General features: G+C 44.2%; 1 protein-coding gene across 3 annotated transcripts in view; it reads left to right on the top strand.

Moving 5' to 3' along the window:
* Window positions 1–16,542, top strand: part of LOC148509027 (baculoviral IAP repeat-containing protein 1-like) — a 136,164-nt gene that overhangs the window by 44,301 nt on the left and 75,321 nt on the right. For all 3 annotated transcript variants that reach the window (XM_088443770.1, XM_088443771.1, XM_088443772.1), the window contains exons 4-7: window positions 2,432–2,513; window positions 5,906–5,972; window positions 13,432–15,582; window positions 16,145–16,315. In XM_088443770.1, the coding sequence (XP_088299896.1) occupies window positions 2,432–2,513; window positions 5,906–5,972; window positions 13,432–15,582; window positions 16,145–16,315 (2,471 nt within the window). The remainder of the gene's footprint in view (window positions 1–2,431; window positions 2,514–5,905; window positions 5,973–13,431; window positions 15,583–16,144; window positions 16,316–16,542) is intronic.

The following is a 16,542-nucleotide window of genomic DNA, read 5'->3' as shown; positions in this document are numbered from 1 at the left end:
TGCTTTCATAGCACACTTAGTGGGAGTATATGTTTATCATCATATATGCATCCACCCCAGCAGTGGCAGAACTATGGGAGACAATGGAGGCACCTGCTGCCGGGCTCCAGCACTGAAGCCAGGCTTCCATCACCCACAATATATTCACCCCACTTAGGGCTGTAAATATGTACTCGGAGTGTACCGTTATGGTCCAATACATGGCACCTCTTCCCAACACCTGAGAAGCTACCATAACCATATACTAGTGGTGGGCTCTGTGTCAGACCATCAGCTGCCATTTCTGTCCCTGCTCATTGGTGTCGCTGCTCCTCAGCAGCTTCTTATTCCAGTGAGACACAACTCCCCGCCCCACTCCTCCCTGGCAACAGCACTAGTCGCGGACCCCTGCAGCAGTCCCTGTGCCCCCCCTTGCTCACAATTCCCCGTCCTACTCCTCCCTGGCGGAAGCTCTAGCCACGGACCTGTGTGGCGGGCCTGAGCTTAAACGTGGCTGCAGATCTTTCAGGAGCTGGATATCAACAAGGATGCACCAGACTGAGATGTGGGTAAGAGGGCATGGGAGGCGGGGCCTGGGGCACCAGTGACAGGTCTGGGGGCAGATCTCTAGTGGAGCAACATCCTGGCATGTGACTGGGCATTTTGTGATTTGTAGTCCCACCACAGTGGCAGCCTTACAGTATCTTGACTCAAACTCAGTCTTCAAAGCTCCCACATCAGAGTGCTCCCCACCCAAATCAGTTGGTTTTCCCCTCCACCCAGGGTATCAGGAGGGCTCTCCATCCCACATCAGGTGGCTTTCACCTCCATCAGGAGGACTCTGAGCCTCATGCTAATTGCACTATACAGGTCACTATCTTATCTGTGACTAATGCCTAGACATATATACGCCAAATTAACCCCAGGGCTATAGCTGAGGTCACTGTTCATACAAACATACTGTACATTACATTCCTCAGTGCAGTCCCCATCTTTATAATAGACAATGTTGCAATGTTATCCCTTATCTTGTGTGTCTGGTATACGGTGGTAGAGCTGTATACCTTTGCATGTATTCTAGGCACATTAACTGAAGGGGATGTATACACAAACCCTGCAGATACATTCAGGGGATTCTATAAATCTGCAGATTTCTCCTGAAAAGGTGTTTTTGGTGGATATCCTGCAAATTTACTTTAGTAAATAGGCCTAATAGAAACAAATTCATATATTCGGGGGGGTGCCAAATGATAACTTGCCTCCGGGTGTACGGGATGAACAGGGCCGGCTCCAGGGTTTGCCCTGTGCCGGATGGGAATATGGTGCCCTCTAGTCGCGCGCTGCGAAGCCTCGTGTGACCAAATATGGGGGCGTGGTCTAATTTCCATAAACCACGTCCCCTAAGTGACATTATTTGGGGGTGTGCCTGCATGGCACACCTCCTGTGTAGCGTCAGGCTGGGGGCAAGCCCAGCACTCCGTCACTATGAATGGATGTCGCGCGCATGCGCACAGCATCCATTCAGACTCTGGGGTCCGGCCCTGCTGCGGTGGTGGGGGTGCTCAACCTCCCGATTTGACCACCCGCGGGACACTTCGGCCCACGGGTGGAACAGCGGGACAGTGCTGTCCCACTGAAATCGGGATGTTGGGAGGAGTGCGCCCTCTATGGGGTGGCGCCCCTGTTTGACCACACTGGTCGAACACCCCAAGAGCCAGCCCTGGGGATGAATTTATGCCACTGCATCCCTGCTCCCTTGATGTGAACAATGATTACCATTTGCCTTAAGATTGACTTCTATGCTGACTTTTGAAGAGTTGATCATATATTATGTATTTCACATTTAGTACTCCTTATTAGTTATTACTCTTCTTTTGATGGTCATTTTAATATTGTAAAGTTTATATATATTTCCTATATTTTGCTTCCATGTGAATTATTATTATTTTTTCTCCTCCACCCCACTATTAGTGTATTTTCACTTTTGAATTGTGCTGGTTATTGATTTATACACACTTTGTATGTATTTATGTTTTGTCATGATAATAATCACCTTGGTTTTAAATGCATACTTTCGGTAACAGAGGCCGGCACCCTGCCCCTAAACGGCCACAGCCTGTCACCAGGCTTAGTATCAGGGGACATGGCATGCAAAGATGCAGGGCCCATTCTGTACATGCACAGGATGTATCCTGCACAGGCACCCCACCACCGGAGATGTACGCAAACATGATAGTTTGTGTGCAGTACATCTCTGAATGAGGCCCTGAGACACTTACTATTAACACTGACAAACACATCTTTACACTAGCTCTACTATTTCTCTATGCTATAGTATCATTAACCCATAACTAAATTTAGACTGTGACTACGAAAAACTAAACTATTAACTATAATGTTCAACTCCAACATATGCTACAAAATAATTGAATCAATTTATTTTTTTTAAAAGGTGTGAATTTCTCCAGAGCAAAAAATCGAAGGACGACATACAAAAGTATATTAATAATTACACAGGATTTGGAGGATTAACGGTAAATATTTGAGTTTTGTAGATACTGTATGTTATAGTTGGGATTTGCATCCACATTTCCTTCAAAACACCATATGTTTGTAATTTAAGACATTACCATTATTATTAACCAGCAATATTTATGACCAGTTTTGAAGAAAATGTGGCTTAGGCTAGATTAAGTAGAGATGATCAACGATCAAACTTGTTTATATGTGGTTCTTGCAGGGCTGTCAAGAGCCGGCCCAGGCCCCGATACACTCGGGGGGCAGGCCTAATTACAGGAGACATGGCCACGCCTCCCACGATAGAAATAGAAAACATTTGCAGTACTGACGAGGGGGAGCTGGTGCGACCAGTCTGATCGCTCCCTCATCACATGCAGTGGAGAGGAGACTACTGTTGCTGCTCAGAGGCAGCAGTCTCTTTGGTCCCACTGTAGCCCAGTACACAGTAGTACTGTATGTGCAGGGCTGCTGACAGGTAAGAAGAAGGGAGGGTGGCAGCGGATCCCAGACCCCGCCAGTCCCCTCCAACAAGCCCGGGTAATTAGTACTTGCTCCCCCCGCTCATAGCGGCCCTGGGTTCCTCTCCCAGTTTATCGAATTGGCTCTGAGGAAAATTCTGTAACTTTAGATAGAATAAGTAACAAATCTAGGTGGTGCCTATACACACTGACACATAGCATATTTCAATAAAAAATAATTTAATTAAATTCACACATTAATAACTTAATAACAGGAGTGGGTCGTTAAAAAGCAGCTTGTCACAAGCAATAACATAAAACTGCATATTTAAAAGGCTCAATCATTAAACACAGACTTTGCCCATAGTATTTCTCAGTCTCATATGTATAATTAATCAGCACAGATAATATAGAAATGAAATTAGGTATAGGCTATAGGAAGTCCTTTAGGGAGCAATCTTTCTGAGTATTGTAGTAGAGGAGTACTATACCTCCCACTGTGGGGTCAATCTTATTAGGTGCGAGGGGGCGAGTTGTCGTTGCAATGCCGTAGAAATGTCAGCAACAGCACTGCAACCCACCACCCGTCTTCTGGCCTGATCTCACCCCTCTCTTGGGGTGCCCTATTAGGTACAGTAGCAGTCTAAGTAGGTCTTGCAGATATGAGTCACATAAGGTATGGTATATATTGAACCAGAACAGTCGCTGGAGGTAGATGAGGGTCATCGAGAGATGAAAAAACCTCTCTTATTTACCACCCACACAGGCAAGGTGTAGATGGTGTGCCGTCCCGCACATGTTATTCATGCTAGTGAGACTCATGAGCAGAATCCGCAGCCGTGAGGATCTTCTCCTGAGCAGTGGGCCTGATTCAGACCCGCTCGCGAGCGCTGAGCGCTCGCAAGCGGGTCGATGTTGGCCCAGTGCGCATGCGCACGACGGACCCAGCTCCATCATGTGCATGCGCGAGACCCGGATAGCGACGGGCAAGCCGTCGCTATGGGTCTCGCTACAAAGGGGGCGTGCTGTCGATGGTGAGTGACAGCACGCCCCCTTTGGTGGGCGTGCTGGGGGCGTGGCTGGCCAGACGGAGGCGTTCCCATGGGAACGCCTACCGTCTGGGGCCGGCCCCACTGACATCACAAGTGATGTCAGTGGGAGTGCTTTCGGCTCTGATAGAGCCAAAAGCACTCTAGGGCTTGCAGCAACGAGACCCTACCACAAGGGTCTCGTCGCAAGCCCAATGGTAGCGATGGTCTTGACCATCGCGACCATCTTCCTGGCCGCTCGCTATAGCTGTGGGTAGTCACCCACAGCTATACGAGCGGCCAGGAGGCCGCTCTAAAAATTCAGAAGGACGGCCCTGATTCAGAGCGAGCGCTCTGTCAGAGCGTCCGGCTCTGAATCAGGGCCAGTGTGCACAGCAATAGTTTACTCCAATAATTTGTTATGGAAATTCATAATGTCACTGTGCACATATTTGTTACGTTTATTACTGTAAAAAAATCTTCATTAATTCTCTGTCACAGCTCTATGGGGTTTAAGGAAAAATTGCAAACTTGATGCCCTGACTGTTCCTGAGTCATTTTGCGGCCATTGTATACCCCGATTGAATAATTACATTTTTGCTGGTTTGAATATTTTGGCAAACTGTGGTAAAAATGTGTTACTTTACAAAAGGAATAGGAGCTGATTTACTTATCAGTGGACGGAATAGCAAATCCGCACACAAGGGGCTTTACAATTCCGTTCCTGTTAAAGTTCTAATGCTGCAGGAGGCGTCTGAAGTGAAGAGGCGCCTCCTGTCAGCAACTGTGATCCCAGTGCTGCGACCGAGGTCACAGCCTGGGATCAGCATCGCGACCATCAGTTGTGCGGCACTGTCCAGCTGAGTAAGAAAGGCTTACACAGACTGGCTGGCTTGTGAGGCCAGGAATTCTGTGTCCATGGACGCTGACCCTGGCCTCGTCCCTCCCAGAAAACAGGTGTGACGTCCCTGTTGCCGTGAGCGCAAGCTGTCCCTGCCCACGCAACGCCCCACAAATGCCTCTACCTGTCAGTCAGGCAGAGGCATAGGGGGGCCTGCGTGCAATCTCGCAGGACCCGTTCTGCACATGCGTATCTGCGGTCTGCGTGAATACTAGAATCTGCGTCCTCTGCTGAATCAGCCCTATAGTGGGGCCTAATTCAGAGGAGGCAGATGTGGCCATGGCTGTGTCCTTTTGTTGCAGCCGTGTCTGCATCTTTATGCTAATGCAATTGCCAATTTTGTGAACATTGAGACGCCCACTTGCAGCACCTTGTGGCGGTGATAATCCGTCTCGGTGCGTCATCGAAACTTGCACCAACCCTATGCCAGGCACAGTTTCTACATCTGAACATGGAGTCCTGTGTCAGAAATACTGCGTCTTTAGACGTAGCCACTGTCAGCAACATGCACAAGACATGCCGTGTCTGGCTAACCACCCGTCTGTTACCTCCCCGGAATGCCTACAGAAATCCACAGCTCTTGCAGCCAAAATCATTCTGCTCCTCCCTGCGGTAACCATCAGGACGCATGCGCAGTCTTACATAATTGATTAACTGTGTGCGGTATCCACACCATGTACACCTCTCAATCAGGCCCATGGGGTGATGTGTAAAGTAGTGAAAACAGTGGAGAAGTTGCTTATAGCAACCAAAGTACATACTGTAAAATAATAGGCAGAAGCTTCTCCGATGGTTCACTTGTTCACTATTTTCCCTTGTTGATACATCACCCCTATATTTTTGCAGATCAGTACACTCTACCAAATATCACAACGCAACTGGCGTCAAAGCAGTTGACATGACAAAATGGTAAAAATTGTTTTGCAGTGAAATGCGCTGTGTCATAATGTACACTGACTTCCATAATGTATATTTATAACTTGCGTATTCAAGTGCAATTTTCATCTTGTTGTTTTTAGAGTTCATCATTCACAAGTATTCTGGGAAATCAAGATGTACCAATACCAGGCATGTTACCAATACCAGGTAAGAGGCATGTTATCAATACCAGGTAAGAGGCATGTTACCAATACCAGGTAAGAGGCATGTTACCAACACCAGGTAAGAGGCATGTTACCAATACTCGGTAAGAGGCATGTTACCAATACCAGGTATGAGGTATGTTACCAATACCAGGTATGAGGTATGTTACCAATACCCGGTAAGAGGCATTTTACCAATACCCGGTAAGAGGCATGTTACCAATACCCGATAAGAGGCATGTTACCAATACCCGGTAAGAGGCATTTTACCAATACCCGGTAAGAGGCATTTTCCCAATACCCGGTAAGAGGCATGTTACCAATACCCGATAAGAGGAATGTTACCAATACCCGGTAAGAGGCATTTTACCAATACCCGGTAAGAGACATGTTACCCATACCCGGTAAGAGGCATGTTACCAATACCCGTAAGAGGCATGTTATCAATACCCGGTAAGAGGTATGTTACCAATACCAGGTAAGAGGCATGTTACATACCAATACCAGGTAAGAGCCATGTTACATACCAATACCACGTAAGAGGCATGTTGTGAAAGAAAATGTACACAATTTTTGCAGAGAAAGTTTATAAGAGGGTGTTTATTTGTAGAAGATACTTTCTCTTTAAGAAGGCCCTCCTTTACATGTTTCACTTGGTGGAGGCAATCTCACTTGACTACAACAGATTTAGGGATAAATGTAATAGTCTGCGACTTGCAGCACTGCCGATTTCCCGACGAGTTTAGGCAATGTTTTTAAGTCGCAATCATTTAAAAGGCAAAAACATTAACCCCTTAGACTAAAACAGACACTGACAGACTGTGCAAGGCCACAGGCTGATGCTGGCCATACTCCGATTGCCCGATTTTCGATGAGTCATAAGATGGATCTTGTGAAAATCGTGTATTATTTTAGTAAGATACGATCCGATGCGCGCTCCCGCAGCTCCTATAATCGGATCTTATGATCAGATGTGCAGCACATCTTGTCCATCGTATCGTGTGCAGATCGTGCCGTTTATTTTGTTCATGCGATCCATCGTGCAGCAATTCAAGTCATTTCAATTCCTGTTTCCCTTAAGAGCACGTGAGACACAGGATTGATCATACGACAGATCGAGTGCTAAGAAAAACAACAAACATACTGCCGGGATTGCCAGGGAGCTCCGGGGAGTCGTAGGGAAATCGTATGATGAATCTGATCTTATGCTGGTCGTGCAGGTGTATGGCCAGCATAAGTCAGGAGAGAAATCAACTGGAGACAGCATGGGGCATATTTACTAAATAGTTTTAAGAATTGGAGTTTTTGATAGCAACCAATTAGATTCTATTTATCATTTATCTAGCACCTTCTAGAAGATAATAGCTAGAATTGGATTGGTTGCTATGGGCTAAGAACCCGCATTTTAGTACATATGGCTCCAATATTATAGTAGGTCTTAAATAGGTTTGGAGAATGTTGGGTATTCACTGTACCTGAGTTCACAAACTACACCCCTCTATCACGTAAGCCATCCACAGCTTGTTTCAACAGCTGTTTTAAAACAGTTGTGTGGAGGATGGAGTGTAATGGTTTGGGGCCTTAAAGATTATAATATTAATATAATATTATGTTAGAAAAAATTAAATAACTTTTGGAAAGAAAATGTTTTGATCATTGGCTGTGAAATTGTCAATGGAAAGGATAAAATAGTAATTTGGCTGTTCCTGTGTGTTCATGTATTTAATTAATGTTGTTTATGAGTATATATACATCGAACGCAGCTGTTAGTTCCTGTAAAGGTGCATCTGTTATTCTGATATATTTTTATATGGGAGGGCTTATCCTTGTTACTATCCTTGTGTAGCCATGTGCACTGATTCCCCAATGGCAGTTACTTGCGAATAATCATACTTGCCTATTCTCCTAGAAGGTCCAGGGGACTCTTGATTTTTTCGTGTAGTCCCCAGGACCTACAGAAGAGAGGGTGATCTCCTGCATTCTGCCCACTTCCTAGTGAGGAGGGGGTGAGGTCAATATGACCATGGACCCGCGATTTGCAGCATTTTGCTGCATCGTTGGTGAGGCCTAATGATGTAAAGAGCCCGGCCCTGCCCCTGGAGTGATCATCTGCATCTCCTCTCCGGGCTTCTCCCAGAGAGCAGAAATTTTAAAGTCGGCAAGTATGGAGTGGATAGGTTCTAGTAGTCTGTTAAATAGGGAGGAAAGGCCTTAATTGATATGTCTATTTTATTGATATGTATGCATTTATATGAATGTATTTTATGATTATATATGGAACATTGATGTAGTTTTAATAAACATATGAACATTCCAGACTTATTATTATTTTTTCTACCTGTGGAGAGACATGCGCGGTCTTGTTTGGTTTTAATTGGGTCGTAACTGACTGCCTGCAAGGGAATGGGGTTTAGCACAATGGCCACATGGATCTAGAAGGCTCTCGTTAGGGAATGAAAACAGATTGTGTGTAAGGGACTGAGATTATAGAATTTCTCACAAAGTTGGAACATAGGGAATGAATGGGTGGATTTCTTCAAAAGAGGGAGATGTAGCACAGAGATGAAGCACTGTGAGGTTGTGGGGGCATTCATTATTTACTTTGGATCAGGGACATTCATTGCTGTCTTTTGATCTTGGGCATTTATTATTTACTTTGGGCAACAACATTTAATTTATTATGGGAGAAACACTTGTGGTGTGTACTTGTGGCACTATAAGTGAAAGCACTGTTGCCCATGTGCGTAGTTCTAAAAGTGCCAGCTTGTAAGACCATTCATGGATTGTCAGTGCATGCTGGCACTTGTAGTGCCACAAGGGCATACATAATTAATATTACTCTGGTACCCAATAACCAGGATGGAGCAGTGTTAGTCAGCATTGTACCAGTACTCTAGTGGCCCAATGATTTTATCTTGCCACACCCTAGACGACCTGGCCCAGTGTTGAGCAGACAGCCTTTTTAAACAAAAAAAAAAATCTTTGTTTATTTTTAAATATTCACATTCAAAATAACTTAAACAATATAGGTCTGATTGTGAGGGGCCTATTCATGATGTTAATTATCAGGGTCCCTGATAATTAACATTCTAACTCGCCGCGGATTCCAGAGCAATTCATCATTTCTCCGGCGCGGTGACAGCTGATCCGAAAATCAGCTGTTCCGCGAGCGGCTTCACGGCTCCTTTTCAGAGGAGTGAATCTTTTCACTGCTCCTTTCCATGGTCTTCTATGCTTCCATCTGTGTTACTGTGAACGCAGCTGTTAGCATCGACACACCCAGGACACTCCCATTAGACAGCCGTGAATGGACCATTTTGATTAATTTTTAGTTAACTCCTAGTCACCGGCCAGGAACGCTTTCCATAACATTACTGTTACATTCATCCTGAACGCAGCAGCGCCTTTGAGCGCACACTTTAGGTAACGCATGTGCCGTAGGACTTTTTAGAAACTTTTCAACATGCACAGTTGCAAAAAATTGATCAACTACTGTACTTGAATAATGGCGTTGCAAGAGGTTCTGACTCAGGCCCTATGTGGTTTCATCTGTCAGAATCATGGGCCTGATTCAGAGTTGTATGCTACAGTATGCCGATATTGTCAAAGTTGAGTGATAATCTGCAAAGTGCAAGTGTCTTAGTAACACAACGCATGCGTCAAAGTACTTTACTTAGTCGCTCGCAGCCAATTTGTATCCAACTCAAAATCAGCCCTATAGGGCGCCATGGGTAATATTTGTTTAAATTACAGATACACAGACCACCTCCACAGGGTGAATGCTACAATATTTTTGCCCCAATGAAAAGAGAATAATAGTTTTTGACATATAAATATGTGCAGAATCGGATTTAGAAAGGCTTGGAGTATTTAATATATATTACTAGCAGTTCTATTTTTGTTAGCAATGGAGGGAAGTTCGCATAAAGGATGTTACTTATGGGGATAGGGGCCCTGATTCAGAGCCGGTCGCTCTGACAGAGCGCTCGCTCTGAATCAGGGCAGGTCTTTTTCTTTTTTAGAACGGCCTCCTGGCCGCTCGCATAGCTGTGGGTGACCACCCACAGCTATAGTGAACAGCCAGGAAGATGGTCGCAATGGTCAAGACCATCGGGCTTGCGATGAGACCCTTGTGGTAGGGTCTCGTTGCCGCAAGCCCCAGAGAGATTTCGGCTCTAACAGTGATGTCAGTGGGGCCGGTCCCAAACGGTAGACGTTCACATGGGAACGCCTCCGTTTGGGCAGCCATCCCCCCGGCCCACCCACCGAAGGGGGCATGCTGTGACTCAACATCGACAGCACACCCCCTTTGGTTCGAGACCCGGAGCGACGGTTTGCCTGTCGCTATCCAGGTCTCGAGCATGCGCACGACGGAGCAGGCTCCGTCATGCGCATGTGCTCCGGGACACCATCGACCCGGTTGCGAGCGCTCAGCGCTTGTGACCGGGTCTGAATCAGGCCCAGGGTTCCCACTTGAAAGCCACCTGTAAGGTGCATTGGTATAGGCGATGGCATATAGAAATGTAGAACAACTCCTAGTTGTATAGTGTACCTATCTTGCGTATTTTTCACACTGCACATGCTCAGAAAATGAACTCACACATAAGTGCATACAGTATGCAGAGCTGTACACATTATTGAGCACATCACACATTACGGCCACAGAGGTGGAATGGGGGTGGCAGTGGGTGTTCTTATATAAGCAAAGTACAGTGAGAATATGTTCATGCAAATGCACTCCTGCAGACGGTATGCGGTCAAAATACTGACGGCCGGGAGTCCGTCGGACTAAATCCCAGCGTCTAAATCCCGACGTGGGACTAAAGACAGGTGTCACAATGCCGGGCAGTGTTAACACTTAGCTGTGCCGGGGGGGAGGGGTCAGGTTAGGCAACCCCCGGGGGGACTTAGGGTTAGGCACCACCCCGGGACAGTTAGGTTTAGGATGCGGGGAGTAGGGGGTTAAGGTTAGGCACCACCGGGGGTAGGTTAGGGTTAGGCACTACCATGGGAGGGTAGGTTTAGGGTGCGGGGAGGGAGGTTAGGGTTAGGCACCACCGGGGGGGAGGTTAGGGTTAGGCACCACCCTGGGAGGGTAGGCTTACGGTGCAGGGAGGGAGGTTGGGGTTAGGCACCACCGGGGGGGAGGTTAGGGTTAGGCACTACTAAGGGAGGGTTAGGGTTAGGGGGGGAGAGGGGAGGGTTAGGGTACTTACCAGCCCCAGTCGAGATCCTGACAGTTCGTGCTTCCAGCGTTGGTATTTAGTCTGCCAGCATCACATCTGGCAGCATTACATACCCATTCCCTGCAGACCAGTAGACCAGTAGTTATGAGTGTATGCACTTTTCTGAAGCTCTATATTTTGCACTTGGTTACTCTACACATCTCTATTTCTCTCCTCTTTTTCATTCTTTTCTTTCTTTCTCTTTTCTTTCTTTCTCTTTCCCACTTTTCTTTCTGTCTTTGTAAACACTGTAATACTGTAGATTAGTTTGTCTTCGCCACCACACAGCTTTGTGTTTCTTTTCCTTGTCTCTCCTTAATATGTATGTTTCTCTCTAACAGTTAATGTACTTTACCCTTTACTCTGTCTTTGTGCTCTCATTTTTAAACCTATTTCTTACCTTCCTTTCTAGCTCGTCAGCTCCAGCTGGACCCTATTTAAATAGGTACGCCCCTCAATAACAATGTCCACTAATGAACACTCCCACACCCAGTAACCATATACCACTGACAGGCCTGATTTTAACTAACCTGTGCTCATCTCCCTCACTACAAAGAAGAGCTGCCCCCCTGGGCTCAAACTCAGGCTGAACAGAAAGACAGCACAGAGATAAACATAGCATTGCAGAGAGGAGACATAGGAGAGGACTCTTCTACATTAGCTGCTCCTATCCTCCACACAGGGTAATAGTTGCCTTGTGCTGGCAGGTATTCTTTTTTTAGTCCTCATCAAACCTCCTGCAGCCACGCACATTGCACATTATCACAGATATGCGTGCACCAGAGATGGACAAGCACGTGCTTTCAGCAGTCAATATAGCATTTATTTACTGGTAACAATATTGGGTAAACGTAAAGATGGGTAGGAGGTCTCAGAAAGCAGGACCAGGATGGTAGTGGCAGCAGTCATTGGTGGCTGTGAAAGCTGAGAGCAGGAGACGAGCAGAGGGAACGCATATGCTACTGTCTGGCTCTTACTAGCTAGCAGAATTATATAATAGATATCAAGCGAGAACCAACTCTTTGCCAATCAGGTGAGGAATGTTGCAAGGAACATTTTAGTGGAGGGCCAGAGAGAGGGCTCACAGGGCCTGGTTTAGGGAGGAACAGTGGCTTGTACTTGTTCCACAGATTTTGAAAATATAGGGATGGTGTCTGTAAAAACTTGTAGTTGAAATGTGAAACATAGTTGTGGAATTTTTGGTGAGCGCTTGGAGCTCCCGACACTGTTATCTTGTAAGATCAACATCAGCTTGTCACCCACTTCCTACAAAACTATCCTCTCACAAATACAATACATTTACAAATCTTTGTTTCTTCTGTGGTGATCTCTGAGACTGCTATAGTGACCGAAGCTGCCACCACAACTCTGCAGTTAATGGGAACAAGTCTTGTCTCTGTACCCTGCAGTGAGCATGATGACAAAGAAAAATAGTAGACACAGCTATTACAGGCTGTCGTATGCCTGGCAGGGCCTACATAATTCTGGCTACCTGAGTCCATGCAGAGAGTAGGCCACTATTTGTCAGTCCATCTGGGTTCATTTAAAATACAAGTTCTTTCTGTAAATTGTGTCAGGTTAATGACTGGTGTCTCAGTTATATTTAAAAGTGAATTTGAATGGGCAAAATAACCAAAAGGCAATTCTATATATCCTTATCGCTTTGCCAAGCCCCCAACTAAATTCCATTTTACTTGCCTTCAGCAATATTTCACTTGGATAAATAGTAATGCATACTCTTATATAGTTACATAGCGTGGTTTAAAAAAATACAAAAGTCCATCTAAATCAACCAATTCTTATATGGACTAAAAGCATTTACTGAATGAATGGGAAAATAAATCCCCAGTAAGTGATCCGCCAATTTATCCTCACAGTAGGAAAACATATCCTTCCTGACCCCATAAATGGCAACAAGATTCATTCCCTGTATCTAGCACCAGAATATTGTATTCTGACAATCATACCTAGATATAATATTTTTTCTAAGAAAGGCATCCAAATGTAATGATTGGCCAACACCCCCTCATTATGTAAAGCCTTCCATAGCCTTCTATAGTTCTAATCACATTATAGTGGAAAAACACTTTCTGTGCTGATGGGAAAACGTCCTGATTGATGTTGTATGAGAAAAATGCTTTAATATTGTATAAGATAAATAGTAGTAATTTGACTGGTTCAAATGCATAAATTGATCATTCTTTAATTATCTTATTTGACATAAAATTGTTTTTACAGAAATGGCACATGATCTGTTTTGTGAAACACTAGAAACTTTGAAGAAGCAGCTTATTGAAAAGTATTGTGATCCTGCTTTCCTTAATATGACCCCATTTGGAGATTCAGTTTCCATAGATCTCAACTCACTCTTCGCAGACATCTCTGTTGCATTGAAGGACACCAGAAATCATATAATGCGGCAGCTCACATTACCAGACATCCTGTCAGAGCTGAGGGACATCACTATGATAGAAGGAGAAGCCGGCAGGGGGAAAACAGCTCTGCTCAGGAAGATTGCCATTCTCTGGGCATCTGGGAGGTGTCCTGTCCTCAGCAGGTTCAGCCTCGTGTTTTATATCTCTCTATCCTCCACTGAGAGCCAACATTCTCTGAGTGACATCATCTGCCAACAACTGATGGGATCCACAACATCTCTCACTGAAGAGATTCTGGGGGACATCATAAAGCAATTAAAAGAGAGGGTCCTGTTTCTCCTGGATGACTATGGTGTAATGGACTCAGTTCCAGAAGCTATAGAAGAACTTTTACAGAAAAACCCCTGGAACAGAGTGAGTATGGCAGTCACAGTGAGCACTGACAAAGGGTGGAAGCTTCGTCAAAATGCAAGAACCATACTGAGCATCCAAGGATTTCCTTTATATGCCACTTTGTATGTAGTGAAAAAACTGTTTTCACATGATATCGAGTGGGTAAAGACATTTTTGGTGAAGTTAGAAACACTCAAAAACTTAAGAGCCATTTTGCAAACACCCCTAGTTCTTCTTGCTCAATGTTCCTCCTGGATTCTATACCCTAGCTGTAATATATTTAGTGACATACAAGCTTTTAAAGCATACTTGAAATATAACACCATAAAATTCCCCAATGAGATTCAAGTAGTAGATTCTCTGTTGTCGTCATGTGGAGAACTTGCACTCAAGGCTCTTTTTCAGCACCAGTTTCACTTCACAGAGCATGACCTAAGAGCAGCTGGTGTGGAAAGTGACAAAGCCATCAAATTTGGACTTTTGAGCAAATTCACAGCACAAAGGCTTCAGTCAATGTACATGTTTTTTGATCCTTCATTCCAGGAGTTTCTTGCTGGAAGGAGACTGAGTGAACTATTAGAGTCTGAAAAACAAGAGGATTTGGACAAAGGTTTTCACTACCTTCATCAGATAAATACTTTCCTCAAAATCATCGGACCTTACAGCTATTTCCTGAGGTATGCCAGCATGATTTCCACAAAGGCAACTACAAAGATCCTGACCTATTTATTCAGCTTGTATGGCAGGCCTGATGCGTTAGATTGCCATCTAGACAGTAAAGAACATTTGCAGCGGCACCCAGAACTTGAATTGGAGGAGGACCTTTTCATTTACATCCTTCATAAAGTAACCCCTGAAGACATTCATGTAGATTGCATGGATCGACTAATAGCATTTGCTATTGAAGCAGCAGTTGAAAGTAAAAGTCTTTCTGACTGTGTTCCCATAATCATGAAGTTTATCACTGGGAAAACAATGTCCCTCTCTGTAAGTCCTGTCAACATGACATCCTCCAAGAGTTTACTCACCTTCATTGAAAAGTACCCAGAAAGTATTAGTTTGTTCAGCTGTGTTACGTTTGCCATGTATAATACAAGAATGTCACACAAAGAACCAATTAACTACTCCAACTTGGAAAAGGCTTATGAAAAATACGGAGTTCCTACAGTGGAAAGGGATTATTCATCTGCGTATCTTTCTTTAACTAAAACAATGCAAGATAATGAGAAGAAAGTCAATGAGGCAGATAAATTCTATTCCCTTTTTCCTCAGCAAATTGTAATAAGTGACTCAATTATTAATCCATTAATGTCACTTACGGGACATAAAGTTCCTATTTTCAAAATCCAAGCACGCGGCATTAACACTGAAAACTTCTCTCAACTTAACTGTGAAAAGTTCCAGGTTTTGTTCTCCATGTCTGATCATATTGAGATGGAGCTGATCAACTGCAGAGATTTTGTGAAGAGTATTGGGTCGGCCATTGAAGGGTCCTTGAGTTCCTTCAGGAAACTGATTATAAATAACACACATCTGAGCGCCGAGGAACAAAATTTAATTCTCAAGATGTCTTCTCTAGAATCTCTAGAGGTTATAAATGCTGAGAGGACTTGCTATCCAGGTACTGTGTCTCTAGTTGTTTTCAGCTGCAGTAATATTTTTAATATGCTTCATATATTATAGTTTCCATTTATATTTAAATGAGCATATCTGTGTAAAATGCATGTCAAATTATGGATATACTGCAGACAAATTAGGTATGTATCCTATGTTTAGAAGGTAATAATAAAATCCATACTTTCTAACATTTCAAAAAGCACAATTGGGACACAAATAAACCAGTCCCACTTATCCACACAAACCACGGCCAGATATTGCCCAAATCATTTCTTACCACACCTACATCCAAAAAGCCACATCACAGCGCCATGCATAATTAGGTTTGCAAGTCAGGACAATCCATTCAAAATAGAGACTGACGGGTCTTATACATTTGTTAAAGGTAGCAGATGGATCAAATGATTAGAAAATGTTTAATAAAAAGGCACATACCAGATACTGTATATGTATGCAACACTATTTAAAAAACAGAGTTCAGCTGCACACATTTTTATGATTACATTATGGCAGCTGTAACAGCAATAAAACATTTTAACTCTTTATGAACTTCACTGTGTTTTTAGAATTGCTGGTTTGTGGCATTCACAAATTTGCCTGCTTGACGGAAGTGTCTGTTGTTCTACCTGAGAATCCAGAGATTCTAGATCATTTGCCAGATGAATTTCAAAGACTCAGCAGAATGAACAAAATTGTATTTCACTCCTCGAATTGTAGAAGTGGATCAACAAAGTTTGGTAAGATTAAAAAGTAGAGATGAGAGGTTTGGTTTTGCTGAAAACCGAACATATCGAACTTTGGGCTTCCAAGTCGAATCGAGCCCCAGCTCGGATCACGTTTGAGGTTCCGAGTAGAACTGAGACCCGGGCCATGTCTACCCGTAATTTTGGATTTTAAAACCGAATTAGAGGTTTTGGATTAGATGTAAACAGGTCCAAGTTACATGATTTTTGCTGTTTTTATA

This window comes from Taudactylus pleione, unplaced genomic scaffold (assembly GCF_031769625.1).
Source record: "Taudactylus pleione unplaced genomic scaffold, aTauple2 ptg000333l, whole genome shotgun sequence".
NCBI classification, from domain to species: domain Eukaryota; kingdom Metazoa; phylum Chordata; class Amphibia; order Anura; family Myobatrachidae; genus Taudactylus; species Taudactylus pleione.
The sequence above is the reverse complement of the archived record's forward strand: the minus strand, read 5'-3'. Positions and strand labels throughout refer to the sequence as shown.